The 23,002-nt window shown below is 40.1% G+C and overlaps 1 protein-coding gene across 3 annotated transcripts in view; it reads right to left on the bottom strand.

The window, feature by feature from the left end:
- The window catches only part of NAA15 (N-alpha-acetyltransferase 15, NatA auxiliary subunit), a 75,963-nt gene extending 54,320 nt beyond the window's left edge, over positions 1-21,643 (bottom strand). The window contains exons 1-2 of one of the 3 annotated variants that reach the window (XM_082389800.1): positions 21,286-21,642; positions 15,128-15,212 (exon numbers count right to left, since the gene is read on the bottom strand). Coding sequence is in view for 2 of the 3 variants with exons in the window: in XM_082389799.1 (XP_082245925.1) it covers positions 21,286-21,339 (54 nt within the window). In the remaining variant the exon portion in view is untranslated. Of the gene's footprint in view, positions 1-15,127; positions 15,213-21,285 lie in introns of all 3 variants that reach the window. The other 2 variants (XM_082389799.1, XM_082389798.1) reach the window with 2 other exon arrangements.
- Between the last annotated feature and the right edge of the window lie 1,359 nt (positions 21,644-23,002).

The following is a 23,002-nucleotide window of genomic DNA, read 5'->3' as shown; positions in this document are numbered from 1 at the left end:
TGTATATATGTCCATGCTACGCTCACTTCACCCCAGCTTCCCCCTCCCACCCCATGTCATCAAGTCCATTCTCTATGTCTACCTCTTTATTCCTGCCCTGCAGCTAGCTAGGTTCATCAGTACCTTTTTTTTTTTTTTTTTTTTTAGATTCCATATATATGTGTTAGCATACGGTATTTGTTTTTCTCTTTGTGGCTTACTTCACTCTGTATGACAGACTCTAGGTCCATCCACCTCACTACAAATAACTCAATTTCGTTCTTTTTATGGCTGAGTAATATTCCATTGTATACATGTGCCACATCTTTATCCATTCATCTGTCAATGGACATTTAGGTTGGTTCCATGTCCTGGCTACTGTAAATAGTGCTGCAATGAACACTGTGGTACATGTCTCTTTCTGAATTACGGTTTTCTCAGGGTATATGCCCAGTAGTAGGATTGCTGGGTCATATGGTAGTTCTATTTTTAGTTTTTTAAGGAACCTCCATACTGTTCTCCATAGTGGTTCTATCAATTTACATTCCCACCAACAATGCAGGAGGGTTCCCTTTTCACCACACCCTTTCCAGCATTTATTGTTTCTAGATTTTTTGATAATGGCCATTCTGACTGGTGTGAGGTGATACCTCATTGTAGTTTTGATTTGCATTTCTCTAATAATTAGTGATTTTGAACATCTTTTCATGTGCCTCTTGGCCATCTGTATGTCTTTGCCATCTGTATGTCTTCTTTGGTGAAATGTCTACTTAGGTCTTCTGCCCATTTTTTAATTGAATTGTTGTTTTTTTGATATTGAGCTCCATGAGCTGTTTTTATATTTTGGAGTTTAATCATTTGTCTGTTGTTTCATTTGCAAATACTTTCTCCCATTCTGAGGGTTGCTTTTTGTCTTGTTTATGGTTTCCTTTGCTGTGCAAAAGCTTTTAAGTTTAATTAGGTCCCATTTGTTTATTTTTGTTTTTATTTCCATTACTCTAGGAGGTGGGTCACAAAAGATCTTGCTGTGGTTTATGCCAAAGAGTGTTTTTCCTGTTTTTCCTATGTTTTCCTCTAAGAGTTTTATAGTGTCTGGTCTTACATTTAGCTCTTTAATCCATTTGGAGTTTATTTTTGTGTGTGGTGTTAGGGAGTGTTCTAATTTCATTCTTTTACATGTAGCTGTCCAGTTTTCCCAGCACCACTTATTGAAGAGGCTGTCTTTTCTCCATTGTATGTTTTTGCCTCCTCTGTCATAAACTAGGTGACCATACGTGCATGGGTTTATCTCTGGGCTTTCTATCCTGTACCACTGATCTATATTTCTGTTTTTGTGCCAGTACCACACTGTCTTGATTACTGTAGCTGTGTAGTATAGTTTGAAGTCGGGGAGCCTGATTCCTCCAGTTCCATTTTTCTTTCTCAAGATCGCTTTGGCTATTCGGGATCTTTTGTGTTTCCATACGAATTGTAAAATGTTTTGTTCTAATTCTGTGAAGGATGCCAGTGGTAGTTTCATAGGGGTTGCACTGAATCTGTAGGTTGCTTTGGTTGGTATAGTCATTTTCACAATACTGATTCTTCCAATTCAAGAACATGGTATATTTCTCCATCTGTTTATGTCATCTTTTTTTTTTTTTTTTTAATAATGAGAGCCTCTGGGAACTACAGTTTTGCCTTTTATTTTATTTAATTTATTTATTTATTATTTATGGCTGTGTTGGGTCTTCGTTTCTGTGTGAGGGCTTTCTCTAGTTGTGGCAAGTGGGGGCCACTCTTCATCGCGGTGCGCGGGCCTCTCATTATCGTGGCCTCTCTTGTTGCGGAGCACAGGCTCCAGACGCGCAGGCTCAGTAATTGTGGCTCACGGGCCTAGCCGCTCCACGGCATGTGGGATCTTCCCAGACCAGGGCTCGAACCCGTGCCCCTGCATTGGCAGGCAGATTCTCAACCACTGCGCCACCAGGGAAGCCCTGTTTATGTCATCTTTGACTTCTTTCATCAGTGTTGTATAGTTTTGTAAGTATAAGTCTTTCACCTCCTTAGGTAGGTTTATTCCTAGGTATTTTATTCTTTCTGTTGCTATGGTAAATGGGAGTGTTTCCTTGATTTCTCTTTCTGATTTTTCATTGTTAGTGTATAGAAATGCCAGAGATTTCTGTGCATTAATTTTGTATCCTGCAACTCTACCAAATTCATTGGTTGGTTTTAGGAGTTTTCTGGTGGCATCTTTAGGATTTTCTATGTATAGTATCATGGCATCTGCAAACAGTGACAGTTTTACTTCTTCTTTTCCAATTTGTATTCCTTTTATTTCTTTTTCTTCTCTGGCTGCTGTGGCTAGGATTTCCAAAACTATGTTGAATAAGAGTGGTGAGAGTGGACATCCTTGTCTTGTTCCTGATCTTAGTGGAAATGTTTTCAGTTTTTCACCATTGAGTATGATGTTTGCCATGAGTTTGTCATATATGGCCTTCATTATGTTGAGGTAGGTTCCCTCTGTGCCCATTTTCTGGAGAGTTTTTATCATAAATGGGTGTTGAATTTTGTCAAAAGCTTTTTCTGAATCTATTGAGATGATCATATGGTTTTTATTCCTTAATTTGTTAATATGATGTAAAGACTAGGCTAATTAAAAGTGACACTCCTAACTTGTCACAGTTTTCCAGGAACTACATACATACAAAGAACAGTTTAAGTACATTATTCTTTCTTTTTAAAATAAATTTATTTATTTATTATTTTTGGCTGCATTGGGTCTTCATTGCTGTACATGGGCTTTCTCCAGTTGTGGTGAGCAGAGGCTACTCTTTGTTGCGGTGTGCGGGCTTCTCATTGCAGTGGCTTCTCTTGTTGCAGAGCACGGGCTCTAGGCACGCAGGCTTCAGTAGTTGTGGCATGCAGGCTTCAGCAGTTGTGGCTCGCGGGCTCTAGAGCGCAGGCTCAGTAGTTGTGGGGCACAGGCTTAGTTGCTCTGCGGCATGTGGGATCTTCCCAGACCAGGGCTCGAACCCGTGTCCCCTGCATTGGCAGGCAGATTCTTAACAACTGCGCCACCAGGGAAGCCCCCTAAGTACACTATTCTTAAAACCCTCAATTTGCTCTCTAAAAATTTATTTCTGTAAAAACGTAGTAAGGGAACTTCCACTTTTAGCCATGATGGAGTGAGGCTGAACTTGTCCTTCTAACGTAAACAACAAAACCAGACAAAATATATAAAATAACTGTTGCCAGACACTGGACAACAGGCAGTGCAGGATTGTGAACCACGGGTTGGGGGGACATGATACACTTGGTAATGTCACTGTTTTACAGATCATAGCACAGGGAGAAGGAGCCGAAGCAGAGCACAACAGTCCACAGAGTTGAAGAAACAAAGATTGAAGTTCACGGAGGCTGAGGTATTCTGCAAGGCAGAGTACTGAAAGTGATGGAACTATTCAGAGAAAGACATCCAAAAATCTGCATGGGGTCCTCGTGCATCTGTTGCCAGAGATTACAAACCTAGTTAGTGGCAAAATTCCTAGTTAGTGTTGGCGGGCCTAACAGTCTAGGTCCTCTGAGTCCCAGTTAAGAGCTCTTTCCACCACATACAGAAATTTTATTACATTTTATTAACATAAATATTATTAAAGCCGAGTTTTCATCTTTTAACAGATCTTCTGGTCAACAAATTCAACTTTTATCTCACCTTTTGTTCCTTTGCTTACTCAGTACTATAATCAAATAGGCAATAAAAATGCCAAAAATAAGGTGACAAAAATGAACACACACAGATTAACCAATTTGATAAATCTCCCAAATAACTGAGTTTACCAAATGAAAATGAAAAACCGAACTCCACTTTCTTTGAATGAGATAATAATACTATACACTTAGTTTTTTATTTTATCAAACTTCACAAAAGTAATTAAGTTTCAGTTCCTAATGATTATGCTCCCAATTCATGAAATTTGGCGGCTGCTCATATTGAAATTATATTCAATGCCACTAACCCAATTATCTTCTGTCAAGGTGACCCATAAAAATAATTGAGAATGGCATACCATTCAGTGTGCATTTAAGGAAACAGACCTCAATCTCTTTTTTTCCTAAAAGCACTACTCTTACAACAGGTCACTCATAACAAATGAGAGTAGTATTCTCACAGTTTAATGGAAAAAGTAACAGCAAACATTCAATTTACTTTACCCCAAAAAATGTCCTTGAAACTTCTGCTCTTGCCCAAAGATAAACTCTAGTAGCATACAGGGTTTACAAGAAAAATAGGAAGTAGTATATCATATTCAACAATTTCTTTCCTCCAAACATATAAGGCCAGATCTATGTATAATTCAGCTTTAACACAGGTTTCTGTCTAATCAAAATGGAATCTTATAAAAGCAGTCTTAAAGTATAACAGAAGATATAATCATAAGAAGTCCTTTTTTGAACTATTCAAAAGGCGTAAATGTACAAAATGAAAAAAATAATTTGCTTGTTTTTAAAAATCCCATGTAACACTATCACCAAAGTTAATTCTACAGAATCATGGGAATAAAGCTACCATGATAAGATTCTTTTTTTTTTTTTAAACCATAAGATACTTAATGCTGCTTTAATCAAACCTGTAGACTTAAAGTAAATCTTTAGAGAATTTACTTTTATTTAGGTTAAGAGAGATGCAAATACTACATACAGTATACTTTGACCAAAGGTTTCACATCAATTCATTTAAAACAGGCTTTGTAAAACGACATTGTGGGCAGACATGTTAAGTTCTCCATAGTAGAATCATCAAATTAAATAAAAATACATGTCTACAATCCCATCTCTGAAATTTTTGTGTTTGGGGAGTTCTTGAAATTTCAGAATTATAAATAAGGGGTTCCCTTGGTATGGAATGAATGCCATAGTATTCTGTTTGTCACCTTGCCTGTAACATGAACATATGTTAATTCAAAATTAAACATAATAGTTTCAAAAATATTAGAATATTGTAGACGGTTAGCTTTCATTAGCAGCTAAATTTTAAAATATTAACACTGTGCTACAGAAACAGTAAAGCAAAACAGGATATAATTCAAACAGAATGAACTGTTCAAATCCTGTGTGCTAAATGCTGGCACCATACACTGAGACTCCTGCTTCTAAAACGTCTAGGAATAACTGATACCAGCTCATGCTCCTGCCAAGCATAAAACTGGTTAAGTAAATATGAAATAATTATTTTCAGCCATTGGACAATAGCCAACACAGGACTGTGCTCTTAGAAGGGAAACAAGGTAAATCCCAAGAAAATCTTTTTTTTTTTTTTTGTCTATAGGCATTTTCCAGACTGCAGAATAGAGAGGAGGAACACAAGTAGAACATGGCAGTCTTACTGACCTAAGCAGATATCTGAGATAGAAAACGCCTGAAGAGCTGAAACTTATGGAGCAGGGTATCAGAAAGAACTGTACAGAGATGAAATTTCAGAAATCTGTACAAGAGTTTTGGTCAAATATTAAATTGATCAGGCACACTGCAGAATTCTACTCAAGTTGGCCAAGAACAACTACCAAGTAGCATGAGCTGAACAACTATTGATGCTTATACATGGCTGGGAGACATCTGAGTTCCAAACATCCAGTTAGAGACTTCATTAAACGCTCCAGGATTCATCAGAGACCCAGAAATGCCACACCTTGGGAATAAGGATAATCTAGACCCACTTTTATTAAAGCTTAAAAACAAGAACAAGCTGATGCACAAGCAAATTAACCATCTGCCAAAACAAAACTCTATTACAAAGGACAACAAGATCCAGATACTCAATATCCTAGTGTCTATAATACACATTACAGAAAAACAAAAATTATTAGAAATGTGAAGAAACAGGAAATTGTGACCCATGACCTACAGAAAAAAATTAATCAACAAAAACAGATTCAGAAATAATGATAGAAATAGCAGACAGACATTAAAACAGTAACTATTAAGTAATATTAAAAGATTGAAAGGAAAACATGAAATAATCAGAAAACAAATAGGAAATCTCAATAGAGAAATGGAAACTATTAAACCCACAGAACCGAGAATCTCAACAAACTTCAAGCAGGATCAACTAAAAAAAAGAAAACAACAAAACAAAAAGCAAACAAAAAAAGAGGCACACCACAATCCAAATGCTAAGAAGTAAGGACAAAAGAGAAAATTATAAAAGTAGTCAGAAAAAAGCCTGTATTCTAAAAGGTCTCCAATTATCATATCAGCTTCCACCTTAAGAAAGTAGAAAAATAAGAGCAAATTAAACTCAACATAAGCAGAAGAAACAAAAGAAAAAAGAACAGAAACAATGAAATAGAAAAGAGAAAAATAAAGGAAATCAGTGAAACCAAAAGCCGGTTCTTTGAGAAGATCAATAAAATTGATAAACCTCTAACCAAATATGGGCATGATCACAAAAGTACACAGCACAGCGAAATAACTAGAACCCCAGCTTTCTAGACAGAGGATGAGAAGAGGAGCCCCAGGGAAACAAAATATCAGGAAGATCACAGAGGAGGCGGAACTGGGGAAAGCAACCCCATAAAGTTGTTTATGAATTCCAGGGTTCATAAACATGCAATCTTATTCACAGCACACCAGACTTTGAGAACTGAACTAACAGATACATCATCCAGGCCCCAGGCCAGCTACTGGATGGCACATTAGCAGGACAGATCCAACCAGTACTACAAAGATTTTAAAAACAGAACTGACAGTAGAACTGTGACATGGCAAATAAAGAAACCAGGCTATTTACATCAATAGAAGATAGTGATATATAAAATTTAAATATAATACATACAATTTATGGGGGGTGGGGTTGTTTTGTTTTGGCCACACCGGGTGACATGCAGGATATCAATTCCCTGACCAGGGATCGGACACGTGTCCCCTGCAGTGGAAACGGAGTCTTAACCGCTGGACCGCCAGGGAAGTCCCAATACATACAATTTAGATTTGGCATTAACATTACATAATTTTCTTTAGTATTAAATACACCTTTCTATTGTTTTCCTTCAGCTAATACAAAAAACATTTTATCCATCAAAACTGATTAAAAGGAATGCAGCCTCCAATCAAGCTAAATGATAAAAGCCAAACTTAGCTTTAAAAGTCAGCCATTTTGAAATGATGCCTGGGATTTGACAAAATAATCCAGGGGGTAGGAGTCATAGATGAAAAAGAATGCACTGAAAGTTGGTAATTGTCAAACCAAGGAGACAGGTTCATTATATTATTGTCTTTGTTTTCATATGTTTGAAATTTTCACAATTAAAAAGTTAAAAAGAAAATGAGCCTTAGCTATGCCACAATCAACTCAGGAAACATTTATTAACTTACTAGGAGCCTGGCTAGCACTTAGTAGTGCCAGTGTACTGGAACTACTTTTAGTAGTCCTACTTCTGTAGAGCAGACAGGTATGGAGAAAGGGCACCTACAGTCTTTAGACTCAGAGCTATAGCTATTTAACGTTTTAATTAGCTAATATTAAATAAAATTTAAATTTCTTCAGTAAACCTCCTCAGTCACACTACCCACATCTCAGGTGTTCAATAGCCACATGTGACTAATGGCTAACACAGGGAAATTCAAATGCAGAACATTTCCATCATCACAAGAAACTCTATTGGACAACGCTGCTCTAGAGTCTACAGTTCAAATCTTAGAAAACACTTAGACAGGTTTGCATCACTGGCTTAATTAAACTTATTAGAGCCTCAACTGTGTCACCTGCAAAATGTGGACATTAACAACCTTGCAGGGTTAAGGTGAGAATTAAATACAAATGTATAAAAAGAACCTGAGTAAGCACTCAATAAAATGTTTAAATAAAGCACTACGGTATCAGTTACGGCTTAAAATATTTAGACTCAACACAGTGTGACTGATTATAGAGAAATCTGAAAGCAGAAACTGAATTAAAATATACAATCAGGAGGAACAAGGTGTCTCTTCTGAGATGGTGTAAATGCTCTACATCTTGAAAGGGCCACAGGCTGCACTGGTTTGTGACTTGTCAAAATTAAAGAGCAGCATGCCCAAGACAGCTAATAGAACAGTACACTCAAAACCTGTGCACTTCACTGTAGGTAATGATACTTTAAATTTTTAAATGTTTTTTGAAAAGAAAACATAGGAACGCTGAAAAACTACCTTTATCCTTCCTTTCCTTTAATTCTTTTAGTTAGAGCTTCCATTTGCAGACAATATGTTAGCTTTTTATATCATACAATTTCTGGCAAACTATTACAACCATGAAAACAAATCTTATGAATGATTTTTCCCCCTCCTAGTTTTATACTATTTTTAAAAATACGTTTGTCTTAATTCTATAGTAAATGTCATCTGGTGCAAGTGGTCACACAGCTCTTGTTGGCGCCAGCTTGCTCTACTGAAATGTTTTTAGCTATATTGAGCCAAACTCTATCACCCTCTAATTTCTGTTGACTGATTCTAGCTCTTAAGACTTCAGTTTTCTCTTATTCAAGCTAAACATCTTTGTAATTTTAGCTGTTCCTTATACGAAAGTTTTAAGTCCTTTGACCTTTTGTGCCACCCTCTGAAGTCGATACAGTATTGTTCCTATACTTGTATATTTTATAAAACTAGTAAAATTTCAAAAAAATTAGACAGTTTAAATGGGGTTGGGGACTTCCCTGGTGGTGCAGTGGTTAAGAATCCGCCTGCCAAGGCAGGGGACACGGGTTCAATCCCTGGTCCGGGAAGATCCCACATGCCGCGGAGCAACTAAGCCTGTGCGCCACAACTACTGAGCCTGCACTCTAGAGCCCATGGGCCGCAACTACTGAGCCCGCACGCCTAGAGCCCGTGCTCCACAACAAGAGAAGCCACCGCAATGAGAAGTCCTCGCACCGCAACAAAGAGTAGCTCCCGCTTGCTGCAACTAGAGAAAGCCAGCACGCAGCAACAAAGACCCAACACAGCCAAAAAATAAATAAATAAATTTATTTTAAAAATGGGGTTGCTTAATTTTTATTTTTCTAAATAAACAATCTTTTAAAAATCTGTCAGTATTTCACAAAACAAAAGGCACTTCAAAAATCTAAAGTAACAAGTACATAGTCTCAGAACAAAAGACAAGAAAGGTCTGTGGGAATTTTACACCAATATTTTTGTGGTGTGTCAGCATTACGGAGTCGTTGGTCTTTATCTCTCGAAGTTTTGGGTCCAGAAGTTAAAATTACAGATGAGGTCTTACTAGCCACAGAATTGAATGTGACAATCACCATCTGCTTTCTGGATACTAAAATCCTGTTAATGCATTATAAAACGTGCCAGACTTCTCTTACCTTACTTTTTTTTTCCCCCCAGCATTAAATTATGTCACTTGAGAAAAGAAAATTGGAGGAAAATTTAGGATTCCTGCTTAATATGAGTAGAACTCTGCTATGAACTCTGATTGCTTAGGGATAGGACAAAATTAAATAAAACTCAAGGTATATACATATGATTGAAAGTCAGCTATTTAATAGAACCTCATAATTATTTCAATGATAAATAATCCCAAAGAGTTTAAAGAAAACAATGGAGTGGTCATGGGGACACAGCAACAAAAGTATAACCAATTACTCAATTATATAAAACCTGAACTGCAAATTATATTAAAGCAAGCACTACTATTTTCAAGCATAACACATAAAACCAGAAATGATTTACAGGATAATGGCTGCCCCCTAATTTCTAAACATTACACAAATCCTCATAACAACAGGTTGGGGCTTCCCTGGTGGCGCAGTGGTTAAGGATCCACCTGCCAATGCAGGGGACACGGGTTCGAGCCCTGGTCCGGGAAGATCCCACATGCCGCGGAGCAACTAAGCCTGTGCGCCACAACTACTGAGCCCGCGCGCCTAGAGCCTGTGCTCTGCAACGAGAAGCCACCACAATGAGAAGCCCGCGCACCGCAACGAAGAGAAGCCCCCGCTCGCCGCAACTAGAGAAAGCCCGCGTGCAGCAAGAAAGATCCAACTCAGCCAAAATAAATAAATAAATAAATAAATAAATAAGTTAATTAAAAAAAAAAAAAAAACCATACAGGCCAAGAAAGGAAGCAAATAAAATCACCCAGAGCATTACAAAGACAACTAAAAACTCTAATTTACATGTAATTGCATAAACACTGAAGACCAGAAGTCTCATGTTCCAATGGGAACTGTCCAAAAGAAAAATACAGCAGGGTCCTCGTGGTGACTGAATGGGTAATATTCAGGATTTACCCAAGTTCACCCAAGCCAGAGGTCAAAAGGAAGTACTGAGAGACATGGTGGATGAGAGCAATGGCTACTGGGGAGTCAAAATGTAGAGGCTCAGAAAGTCTGTAAGACCAAAGGTGGCAGTTTTAGTAAGGCATAGCTTTGGAGGAGAAAGAGACACCTTAGAAGGAGAAAGTGTCACTTGAAGGTTTGATGGAGAGGGCAGCACTGAAGATCAAGGCCTTATTAAACCAATACAGAACAATGTGGGAGAGGGGACTTATTTTAAAAACTGCATTTGACTGTAGCAACAAAGAGGGTACTCTTGAACTAAGAGACTGAAGAAACCACCCAGCCTCACCCAAAAATAAAACTGTCTATATTGCTGGTGCAGTAAAACCCATCACAAATAACCTGAACAGAAAAAAGAACCCAGCATTCATACCAAGTTACTTACATAGAGTTTTTAAAAGTGAAAAATTTGGGTAGATGAAAACACACCAAAAACCATAGCGATAACACATTGGAAAGATGTAACGCTCCATCACAAATTAGAAATAATTAAATAACAAGTGCAGACATAAAAGAACACCTCAAATCAAATATTCAAAATTTTAAAGAGCAAACAAGTTTTAAAATAGGAACAAACTGAACTTAAGAAACAGAAAAAAACAAAATCATCACAGAAATGAAGACTAAATTACAAGATGTATGATCTAAAAAGATAGAAAATAAGACTTCTCAAGCAAATGAATAACAGAGAAAAAAATTGAAGGAAACGTAATATAAAAGAGATGCAAAGATCCAATAAGCAAAGATCACTGAAGAATGAAACAACTGACCAGAACTAATATTCAAAACTATAATTCTTGACTCAAAAGAAAACATCAATCTACAATCTGAAACCACAAGGGAAAATTTATCCAGAATAGTCAACACAGAGACATACCTAAGTAAATCAATTCAATTTTACAGATAAGAAAAATTCAAGTCTTCGAAAAGAAAGACCAAGTCATCGACAAAGAAAAGGAAATCAGTTTGGCATCAGCAACATATAAGCAAGACAACAGGGGGTCAATTATTTTCAAGAAATGTAAGAAGATGTGAATCAAGGATTTTAAACCCAGCCAAGCTGTCCTTCAAACATCAAGACTGTAGGAAAACACTTTTAACATCTAAGACCTTAAGAGATTTCCACAAGCACTGTTGAGGAATCTATACTAGACAATAAGCTTCATCCAACCAAGAGATGACTGGGAAAACTTCTGAAAGAGGTCTGTTGTTTAATATTAACTATATTTAATTGTAGAATTAAATCTAAAACAAAGGTATTGATGAGGGTAGAATAGTACATAAAATGGCATGCTCTCACAAAGTAAAAATAACTTTAAAAAGTCAGAGGAAAAGAGACTAGAAAAAAAATTAAGTAGAATAAGCTCATTCACTGCCTCACACATAAGAAAATGGATTTACCGCCTGCCAATGCAGGGGACACGGGTTCAATCCCTGGTCCAGGAAGATCCCACATGCTGCAGACCAACTAAGCCCGTGAGTCACAACTACTGAGCCTGTGCTCTAGAGACTGTAACCCATAACTACTGAAGCCCGCGCGCCTAGAGCCCATGCTCCACAACAACAGAAGCCACCGCCATGAGAAGCCCGCACACTGCAACGAAGAGTAGCCCCCGCTCGCCACAACTAGAGAAAGCCCGCACACAGCAATGAAGACCCAACACAGCCAAAAAAAAAAAAAAAAGCTTCATGACATTGAATTTGGCAGTGATTTCCTAGATGTGACTCCAAAGGCACAGAAAACAAAAGAAAAAAGAGAAAAAGTAGACTTCATGAAAATTTAAAAATTTTGTGCATCAAAAGATGACACACAGGGACTTCCCTGGTGGTCCAGTGGTTAAGACTCCGTGCTCCCAATGCACGGGGCATGGGTTCGATCCCTGGTTGGGGAACCAGGATCCCGCATGCTGTGTGGTGCAATAAATAAATAAATAAACAAACGAACAAACAGGTCTGGGGGAAAAAAAAGACTACACACAGATGGAAGAAAATAGTTGCAAGTCATATATCTGATAAGGCATCGATAGCCAGTAAATAGAGAGAAATCTTACAACTCAACAACAAACAACCCAATTAAAAAATGGGCAAGGACTTAATTAGACATTTCTCCAAAGACAGCATACAGATGGCCAATAAATACATGAAAAGACACTCAACGTCACTAATCATTAGGAAAACGAAAATCAAAATTGCGATGAGATACTACTTCATGGTCACTAGGATGGCTATTATGAAACAAAAACAAAAACAGAAAACAGTAGTGTTGGCAAGAATGTAGAGAAACTGGAACCCTTGTGCATTGCTAGGAACCACTATGGAAAACGGTATGGTATGCCTCAAGAATTACCATATGACCCAGCAATCTGCTTCTTGGTATATACCCAAAGGCATTGAAAGCAGGGTCTTGAAGAGAGATTTGTACACCCATGTTCACAGCAGCATTATTCCCAATGGCTAAAATGTGGAGGTAACCCAAGTGTCCATTGACAGATGAATAGATAAACAAAAAGTGGTATATAAATACAACAGAACTTTATTCAGCCTTAAAAAAGAAGGAAATTCTGACACCTGCTATAACATGGATGAACCTTGAGGATACTGTGCTGAGTGAAATAAGCCCATCACATAAAGACACATACTGTATGATCCCACTCACATGCAGTTCCTAGAGAAGCCAAACCCATAGAGACAGAAAGCAGAATGGTGGGTGCCAGGGGCTGGGGGAGGAGTGGTGATGGGGGAGTTGTTTAATGGGTGCAGAGTTTCAGTTTGGGAAGATGAAAAAGTTCTGGAGATGGACGGGGTTGATGGTTGCACAATGATGTGAAAGTGCTTATTAACGCCACTGAACTGTACACTTAAAAAATGGCTAAGATGGTAAATTTTATATTATGCATATTTCACCATAATTTTTAAAAATGGGGGAAAAAAATGGATTTATTTTATAGGTGACAAATAAAATAATAGCATAAAATTCACAATCACAGCATAAAATTCCCTCCCCTCCACACCCTAAGTAAGAAAAAAAGAGGACTAAAGGAATTTTTTTTGGCCGCGCTGCGTGGCTTGAAGCATCTTAGTTCCCTGACCAGGGATCAAACCTGGGCCCACAGCAGTAAAAGCGCCAAATCCTAACCACTGGACCTCCGGGGAATTCCCAGGAATTTTTAAAGGTATAAGCATAAAACTGATTAAAACAAAAATATAAACCTTCTTAAATACCAAAAAATATACAAAAGCAAAATAAAAATATTAAACAGAATACAAAGCATAACATAAAACCAAGATGAGATCAATTCAATGAAAAAGCTAACGTCCTTAATAGACTACACCTATAACAGATGTTTACTAATACATATGCTTTACCATTTACCAAGGACTTTTATACATATCTCACTACCTGACCAGTGAGGTAGGTCAGAAAAGTACTGTTTCTCTCTTTACTCAAATTTACAAACTAAGGCTTAAAAAACATAAAAGATAAAGTAAAGCAAAGTCAGGATTAAAACCCATCATCTTTCTATTTTTCTTTCCACACCAGGCTTCCCCCATTGAGCATCAAAATTGTTTCAAAACACAAATTGAAGAAACGTATAATATTTTATTTCCTGCTTTAAAAGTGTTACTTAGCCACCCCACAAAAATCTTTAGAATGAATTAGCCTGAAACTTTTGATACTCTGGGTGCAAAGCTTCTTCTAACAAAGAAAATGTTGGAAGAAGTTTAAGTCTCCTTAATGGCAGTGGCAACTAAGTTGACAAAGAATGTGACACTATCTCAGATACTAGATGCAAGAATAGACACACTTCAGGGGACCTCCCTGGTGGCGCAGTGGGTAAGACTCCGCACTCCCAATGCAGGGGGCCCAGGTTGGATCCCTGGTCAGGGAACTAGATCCCACGTGCATGCCACAACTAAGGAGTCCACGTGCCACAGCTAAGGAGCCCTGGAGCTGCAACTAAGGAGCCCACCTGCTGTAACTAAGACCTGGTGCAACCAAAATTTTAAAAACTAATAGTAACAGACACACGACAGAGTGAGGGAAGGGTTACCCAGACCCAGGCTGTGTGACCTCTAAGTAAGTTCAGGTATGGCCAGTTCCCTACAATGCTAGTTTTGAAAACACATATTTGCTCCCACACGATTGATAATTTGACGTTTCGAGCAAACTAAATTTCAAATTTCAAGTTTGCTTCTGTGGGATTTGTCCCCCAGAAATACTAGATGAACACAGAAATCTGCGCCCCGCTGAAACGAGCTGCATAGGCACGCAGAGCACAGACACACGCCTCAAACATCTAAGCTCCCTCAGTTCACCTTGTGGGTTATGAGGTGTCACAACTTCCTCTCAGATTTAAGATAATTTTCCTTCCATCACTTCATAATAATTCACCAGCTGCAATCCTTCTGACACCTACTTCTACAAGCAAACTTCAGGTCTTTTCCAAGGTAAAAGGCAGTATTTACATTATAGTATTTCCATATTGGTTAGCCATTTTACATATGTAAAACTGTGCTATCATTTCTATTAGGTTCTTACCTTGGTTCCTAATTTGGCATCAATGAAGTTTTTAAGTGTTGTGCCGACTCCATTTTTCCCACAAGCCCTATGGGTTTTATTACCTGATTTTGCATAGCGCACTGACTTTTAGGAACCCGTATGTTCTGATATAGCACAACTGACTGTATATAAAGCAATCAGAAATATACTTTAGACAATGTAATCATAAGTATTGCCTATACTTATTACAATTTCCTCAAAGGAGTAATGCAAGGTTTATATCAGCTAATGTGGAAAAAAAGCCTGGCATAGAATCTGGCTCAAAATAGATGATCAATAAATGCCAATTTACTTCATTTCCCTCTTCTTAAAGATTTTGACTCAGTTCCCAAGCACCGATAACCAAAGGTGATCTTGTAATCTTCAATGAGATCTCTCTGAAAAAAAGGGTACCATATTAAGTGAAAGCCATTAACATAAGGGGAAAATTTTTTTTTCTTAAATCAGAACCACCACCATGTGTGGAAGTACACAACCAGCCCGGAGGGGTTTTTTTCCCCCTAGGTCTATTTTTTTTTTTTTAAACACATGGGCATACTTTTTTTTTTTTTAGCTGCGCTCAGGCTTTCTCTAGTTGTGGTGAGTGGGGGCCACTCTTCGTTGCGGTGCGCGGGCTTCTCATCGTGGTGGCTTCTCTTGTTGCGGAGCACGGGCCCTAGGAGCGTGGGCTTCAGTAGTTGTGGCACATGGGCTCAGTAGTTGTGGCTCACGGGCTCTAGAGCACAGGCTCAGTAGACGTGGCTCACGGGCTTAGTCGCTCCGCGGCATGTGGGATCTTCCCAGACCAGGGATCAAACCCGTGTCCCCTGCATGGGCAGGCGGACTCTTAACCATTGCGCCACCAGGGAAGTCCCTTAGGTCTACATTCTTAAAAGCAAACTTTCATCTCTCCTTTTATACACAATCAGATAAAACAACTCTTACAGATTACACAGAGAAATGCTCATATAATCTCCTCTATAATAAAAACAATCTTTAAGATTAAAATTATCACTGGCTTCAAATAAGATTATAATTTCCCCAGTAGGTTTTAGTAGAAATTTCAAATGATCTCAACTGAAAATGTGTTCCTATTATACTTACCAAAGAAAATCTCAGTGGAATAGAGCATATCAGGTAACAAAAACATTAACCTCTCCATCATTTATTTCTATATTGCAATTTATATTTCACTTTTAAATAGACAAAAGATTGCTTTTATTAAAGTAAAATTTTATGGAATTATTTTAGTTCCAAATTAAGTAGTGAAAATACAATTCATATCTTACCTAAAGGGGAAAAACCACATGCAACAAGTTAAACTTGTTTTTTTTTAAGTTACAACTTCAATACAAGTTTGTACAGTATGCATCATAAAACAGCTTAAATGTAAATGTACAGCTGACATTCCAGGGAAATTCCCAGAAGTCAAGAATACAGTCACAGGACTTCCCTGGTGACGCAGTGGTTAAGAATCCGCCTGCCAATGCAGGGGACACAGGTTCGAGCCCTGGTCCGGGAAGATCCCACATGCCACGGAGCAACTAAGCCCGTGGGCCACAACTACTGAGCCTGCGCTCTAGAGGCTGCAAGCCACAACTACTGAGCCCGCGTGCCACTACTACTGAAGCCTGCACACCTAGAGCCTGTGCTCCACAACAAGAGAAGCCCACGCACCGCAATGAAGAGTAGCCCCTGCTCGTCGCAACTAGAGAAAGCCCCCGCGCAGCAATGAAGACCCAATGCAGCCAAAAATAAATAAATAAAATAACTTAATTAAGGAAAAAAAAATACAGTCACAGCAAAAATTGCCTCCCCTCTACATCCTAATATATATACTAACAACCATCACTCTTTTAAATCTCTTCACTTGTTCTTCTTACCGTCAGCACTGGCAACTGACATTATTTCTAAAACCATTTTTCACTAAGAATCTTCAGTTTTTCTCTCTTCAATAGGGCTACTGCCTACAAATAGAGAGCAAAGTTGGATTTAGATGTGGATGCTGATGGTTGGCTAGGGTCACTGATCAGTTAAGTGGCTTGCTCTGCCACACCAGCTTCCCAGCATACCTTTCCCAAATTCCAAGAATTCAATTTGAGTTTTAAATTTTCTAAAAAACACTCACAAAGCGACTGTAAATTACAAATGTTCTCCCTTCTAACATTTTATATTCCTGTCTCGTAATATCATATACAGGGGTCCTCACCCCTGACTCTGTGTCAGAATCAGTTTTAGAGCTTTATGAAACTACAGATGGCTGAGTTTTACTACTTGATACAACAGGCTCATGACAAACATCCTCATTTAATCCAGATACCATTTCTCCTCCAGTGCTAACACAACCAAAAAAGAAACAATAAAAATTTCCTCTTATGCTTTTGTGATGGGAAAAAGGGCCATGTAAACAAACCTGATACCATGATTCATTCATAAATGAAACTTCCAAGGTCTCACCGGGTAATACAGGTTCTGCCTGATACCCTACAATTACCTCATATAACAATGTATTCTACAATGCCAAGGCCCAGCTTAACTCCCTTCTCCAAAAGTCTTTATGCAAGCACAAAATCCAAAGATTACGGTTTCGCTCTCCTGCCCTGTAGTCACTGTCTTAACACTGATTCTATGCAAAAATATTTCTTGAATACGTATTATGGTACGTTATTCTAACTAATGGGGGTATAGCAATTAACAGAACAAAATCCCTATCCTCATAAAACCTACATTTTAATTATGGTAGACATGTGATAAATGACTTGTATACATATGTCAGATGGTGATAAGTGATGAGAAAAATAAAGCAAGGAAGAAAATCAGAAGGTTGGGCTGAAGAGGACTTCTGGTCAAGGAAGACCTCAGTATGACATTTAGAGGACATCTGAGCAGAATTCTGAAAGGAATAAGAGAAGAAATGAACCATGCAGTTATCTGGGGGAGAAAATTCTGAACAAACAGTCCTCTGCATATGATCCCTTCTATAACCTAGCTTTTTATGTCCAAAAGCACTTTTTTGAACAAAGAAAATATATTTGAATCAATGCTAAGAAATGCATTATCAGAAGCAGAAATACTAAAGGAAATTAGAATGCACACTAAACAAAGAGATCCCTTCTGTTAAAGCTGGTTGGCCAGTAGCTCTCCTGTCCACCAATCATACAGGGCACCATGTCTGCCTCTGTGGAAACTGCTTTTAACCAGTCTTCAAAGTAATAGGTGGGATGGCAACTCTATACCATCAAATAACTTAGTTTGTGTAATCCCCAATAACGGCCAAGACGGCAAGGCTTTGAAATACTCGCATAATCAAACGTTAAATTCAGTTCCCTATTAGCTTTTGTCTGCTTCTCTGCACATATCATGTTGTCCACTACAAGTGAAAACTAAACTGTAGTCGTTCATTTTTTTTTACCAGAATACTCTATTCTAGAAATAATCTGCACAAACAAGTATTTTAATCTACTTTTAACCCAAAAGAATCATGTCTTGAACATTTCAGGTTTCTAACACAATAAAGCATTTTAAAATATATATCCTTTGTCAATTTACATAAAAACATATACTTCTGTGTTCATTCATACTATATCCATTCCAGAAAGGATTTAGGATAGAAATCTAAAAGAAAACAAACAAATCAGTGAATTTGCAACATTATCAGATTTTTCTTCTCATAAGATTCTTTACAGACTTTTAAAAGAAGTATTTTGGAAGTTTCATAAGAATGTAGTGTATTTACATTATAGCAAAATTGCATTTCGTTTTCTAATTCACTTTTTTTTTATTAAGATTTTTTTTGACGTGGACCTTTTTTTTTTTTTAAGTCTTTATTGAATGTGCTACAACACTGCCTCTGCTTTATGCCTTGGCTTCCTGGCCGCGAGGCCTGTGGGATCCTAGCACCCCTGACCAGGGATCGAACCCACACCCCCTGCACTGGAAGGCGAAGTCTCAACCACTGGACCGCCAGGGACGTCCCTCTAATTCACTTTTAAACAAATTTATTCTAGTTCAAACATTTGATTACCTACTGTATACAGAAGAAAGGGGACTTCAGAGCAGGTAAAACTTTGTTTCCATTTTTTATTTTTTCTTTGTTATATTCTAAACACATGCAGTACGGGTAAAAGTATATTAAGACCAATTTCAAGGTCACTGTCCTCACTCGGTTGCAAAACTATTATTGTCACATAGAAACTAAAGTCAGCGGACCTTCCTACGCACATATGGAAATCTACTTGTTAACAATTCCTAATTTTAATTTCATCTGCAACTAAGTCCAACCTAAGTATCATTAACTGTAGAAACAGCACTTTTTCCAAAAGCAATAAATAACATGTAATAATTTACCTACAATATTTGTAGGTACCTACAATATGTGTAGCCACCTAACAATTACTACAACTCCTTTTACCTAACAAAGAACTAGGCAGGTGTGGTGTAAGTGCCCTGAAAAAAAAAGTTTCAGGACTTCCCTGGTGGTTCAGTGGTTAAGAACCCGTCTGCCAATGCAGGGGACACAGGTTCGAGCCCTGGTCCGGGAAGATCCCACATGCCGCGGGGCAACTAAGTCCATGCGCCACAACTACTGAGCCTGCTCTCTACAGCCCGTGAGCCACAACTACTGAGCCCTCGTGCCACAACTACTTAAGCCCGCACGCCTAGAGCCCGTGCTCCGCTACAAGAGAAGCCACCGCAATGAAAAGCCCGCGCACCGCAACGAAGACCCAACGCAACCGAAAAAAAATTGCATTCCTGACCCTTACACTAGCTGTTAGCCTTAATCTCAGGGTGTTCCTTAATCTTGGGACATTTTGAGACTAAAGGAGGATTCTACAAGTGCACTGTCCAAAATGGTAACCATTTACCACATGTGGCTATGTGAAGTTAAATTAATTAAAATTAAGAATTCAATTCCTCAATCACACTAGCCATATTTCAAGTGTACAAGAGCCACATGTGGCTAATGGCTATCATAATGGAGAGAACAACAACTCCTTTAAAAGTTGTAAAAGTAAATAAATTGCTGTGGTAAAAAGGTGCTATAGTCCTACCTACACGCCAATTAGTCTTGAAACCAAAAAAAATGGCAATAAGGACTTCAAGGTGACTAAGAGTTAACACCGTATTGGATGCGACTTTCCTACACGTTTCCACACGAACTGACTAAATCTGTAGGCATATGGATATTTCTGTAAAATCAAAGTTAGTTCAACATGGGTTACTTTCCTTTCTCTAGAAAACCCGGATCCTCAGCGCTGTTATACTTTTCAAACAAATTAAATACATTTAAATTACAAGAGGAAAGAACTAACACTTTCGTACACACACTCCAAATTTGAAGTCTTAAGTCTGGCAAATGCAGTTAATCCTTTCATAAAGAAGTGTCTGCATGAAAGCGGCAACCCACACACTAGATGCCAAACAAAAAACGTGCTACAAAGTATTAATTATAGCACCAAAGCTACAAGGCAGATGTTCCAGTGTAAACAGTCCCTCCAAACATCATCGCATTTACGGTTATTTAAAAAAAAAAAAAATGCAAACGGCAAACATGTGAAATGCAGGAAATTATCGAGCCTGAGCTAGCGTCAAAAAGATCCATTTCATAAGTCCTTATATTCTCTTTTCTCTGCTGCTCATTTCTTGCGTCAGTGTTAATACACTTCGGTCTACAAGAAAATCTGTGTCCAGAACTTCTCCGCTGAAAGCTCTTAACTTTCCACTTCCTACTGGACCGCCCCCTCGCAATGGGCCCCACCTCCCAAGGAGGGTGATGTTTCCCGCTCGGAAGCTAAGGAATAAATGTCTCTCCCCTACTCCTGAAAGGAGGGAAGGAGGCCGAGAAGCTGCAGATGCCAGCATTCCTACTGACTCCATCGAGGCTGTCGTTTAGAAGCCTTCCTCTCCTCTTCTGAACTCCTTTCTTCCTTCCCTCCTCCCAGGTCATTCAGTGACCCCGAGCCGGGCGGGGACAGGTGACTCCCAAGAGGAGAGGAAGAGGGAGGGACGGACGATGGAGGGAGAGCCGCGCTTGGGCAATGAATGAGCTGTGCCGCATCCGCACCACCTGTTCCTTCCAAGGGTGCCACCCCGGCCTGCCGGCAGGGTTCCCAAACCACCCGGGCCGCCGCTCCTGCCCGTGTCGCCCGCTTCCCCGCTGAAGGCCAGGCCTCTGCCCCCTTCGCTCAGGGCGAATGAAAACCGGCCGCTTCGAAGCCAGGAGAACGGGGCCTACTCCGGAACCACGGCCTCCGGAGCGTGGGGACGGGAGGAGGAAGCCCGTGGCCCCTGGCGCGCGGGCCCAAGTGGGAACCCCGAGGAGGGGACGAGGCAGTGCATTCGGCCTGACTAGGAGCACGAAGGCGGGGTCCCGGGCGGCGGTGGCCCGGTGCCCCTGGACCGAGGTTAGGGGTGACAGGCCCGTGTACCGGCTAAATCCTCCTCACTGCTGGTCCGGAGCCTTCCACTTACCAAGATTCGCTTGAAGAGCGCGTTCTCCTTGGGCGGGAGGCTCACGGCCGGCATCGTTCCGGCTCCTCCCGCTGCTCCCGCCACCGCCCGGCTCGGTCAGTCTGTTTGTCCGACCGCCGCCGCCGCCGTCGTTCCCTGGCTGCTTCAGCCTTGATTGCCCCGATCCACCGCCGCCACCGGGCCTCGGGTGTCACCGCGTCGCCCAACCCAGACACCCCCTTCCCCTCGTAGTCTTTTTTCCCTTCTCACTTAGCACTGCCGCCGCCTCCTCCCCCCCCCACGGGTCTCCGTCGGCGGTTCACGTGGTAACTGAACAGACCGACAGAGGCAGCCAAAATGGCGGACGTGGAGAGCTTTCCCACCCGGGTCACACCGCCTAACACGCAGGCGCGATGACCTCCTTTCCCCACCTCCTCTGTCCTGGAGCTTGCTGGGAAACCTGGAGGCCCGCCCAGGTCCGCGCAGGCCGCGAGGGTCGCGGCAGGCCCCGCCCATCCTTTCGGTTTCTTGTCTCCGAGGCGCCGGGGAAGCGAGGGGAGAGTGGCCAACTGCGGTTCCGACCCCCTCCGCATCAAAAGGAGCGATTCCACTACTTCTTGCTAGATTGGCTTTTCATTCATTGGGTAGACTCTTCCAGTCTGTATAATCATAGTTTGAGCCTAAAGTGCTAAAATCTCGGTGTCCAAAAAAGCGCTGTGTTTGATCGTGGACCAAGTGCCTAATTAAGCAGCAGAGGCGGAGGGGAAATGAAGGTTTCACCCCAGTGGGGACTTGTAAATAGATCCAGAGAGGATGGGGCTTACTAGAGTCTGAAAAGCGTGAAAGAGTTAACCAATTAAATGGGCCTGGCTGGGGCATCAGTGATTTACTTTTATTACTTTAAGAGGACCCTGGAAAGGTAGTCAGCCAGATCCGAAGTACCATGTTTGCACTGCCAAAGAAACATCTGAAGGTTAAAGCGTCTGTTTTTATTTCATCGCTGAGTTCATGCAATGCAGTGTTGGGGACTGTATGAATCACCTTGGGTTGTGAAGAATTCAAGGTCACTGACTCCCCTGGAACTGGCTTCAAGCTGGTGCTTAGTACTGTGACTCCCCGTCACTAGAAATCCTTAAATCTTAGGAAGCCGAAGAGTATCTGGCAAGGATACTAGAGAACTGCTGCAGTAAGCAAGGTCAGACTGATACCGAATAGAGTCTCTTCAAGCCATTTCACTAAAACTCGACAGTAAAACTATTTTAAAAGTGGCATTCTGTTGATGACTACAAATTTTTACATCATATGAGCCATTTTTATCCTTGATTTTTTTTTTAATTAATTAATTATTTATTTATTTATTTTTGGCTGTGTTGGGTCTTCGTTTCTGTGCGAGGGCTTTCTCTAGTTGCAGCAAGCGGGGCCACTCTTCATCACGGTGCGCGGGCCTCTCACTATCGCGGCCTCTCTTGTTGCGGAGCACAGGCTCCAGACGCGCAGGCTCAGTAATTGTGGCTCACGGGCCCAGTTGCTCTGCGGCATGTGGGATCTTCCCAGACCAGGGCTCGAACCCGTGTCCCCTGCATTAGCAGGCAGATTCTCAGCCACTGCGCCACCAGGGAAGCCCCCCTTGATTGTTTTTGATTATCTCTCTCCAGATCCTGAATTCCATCAGTAGTAGCATTCTTTGCATCATGAATCATTATACAATATATGCAGTAGCTTTGATTTTTTAATCATA

This window comes from Balaenoptera borealis (assembly GCF_965194805.1).
Source record: "Balaenoptera borealis genome assembly, chromosome: 4".
Lineage (NCBI taxonomy): Eukaryota > Metazoa > Chordata > Mammalia > Artiodactyla > Balaenopteridae > Balaenoptera > Balaenoptera borealis.
This window is presented reverse-complemented; position numbering and strand designations above follow the sequence as displayed.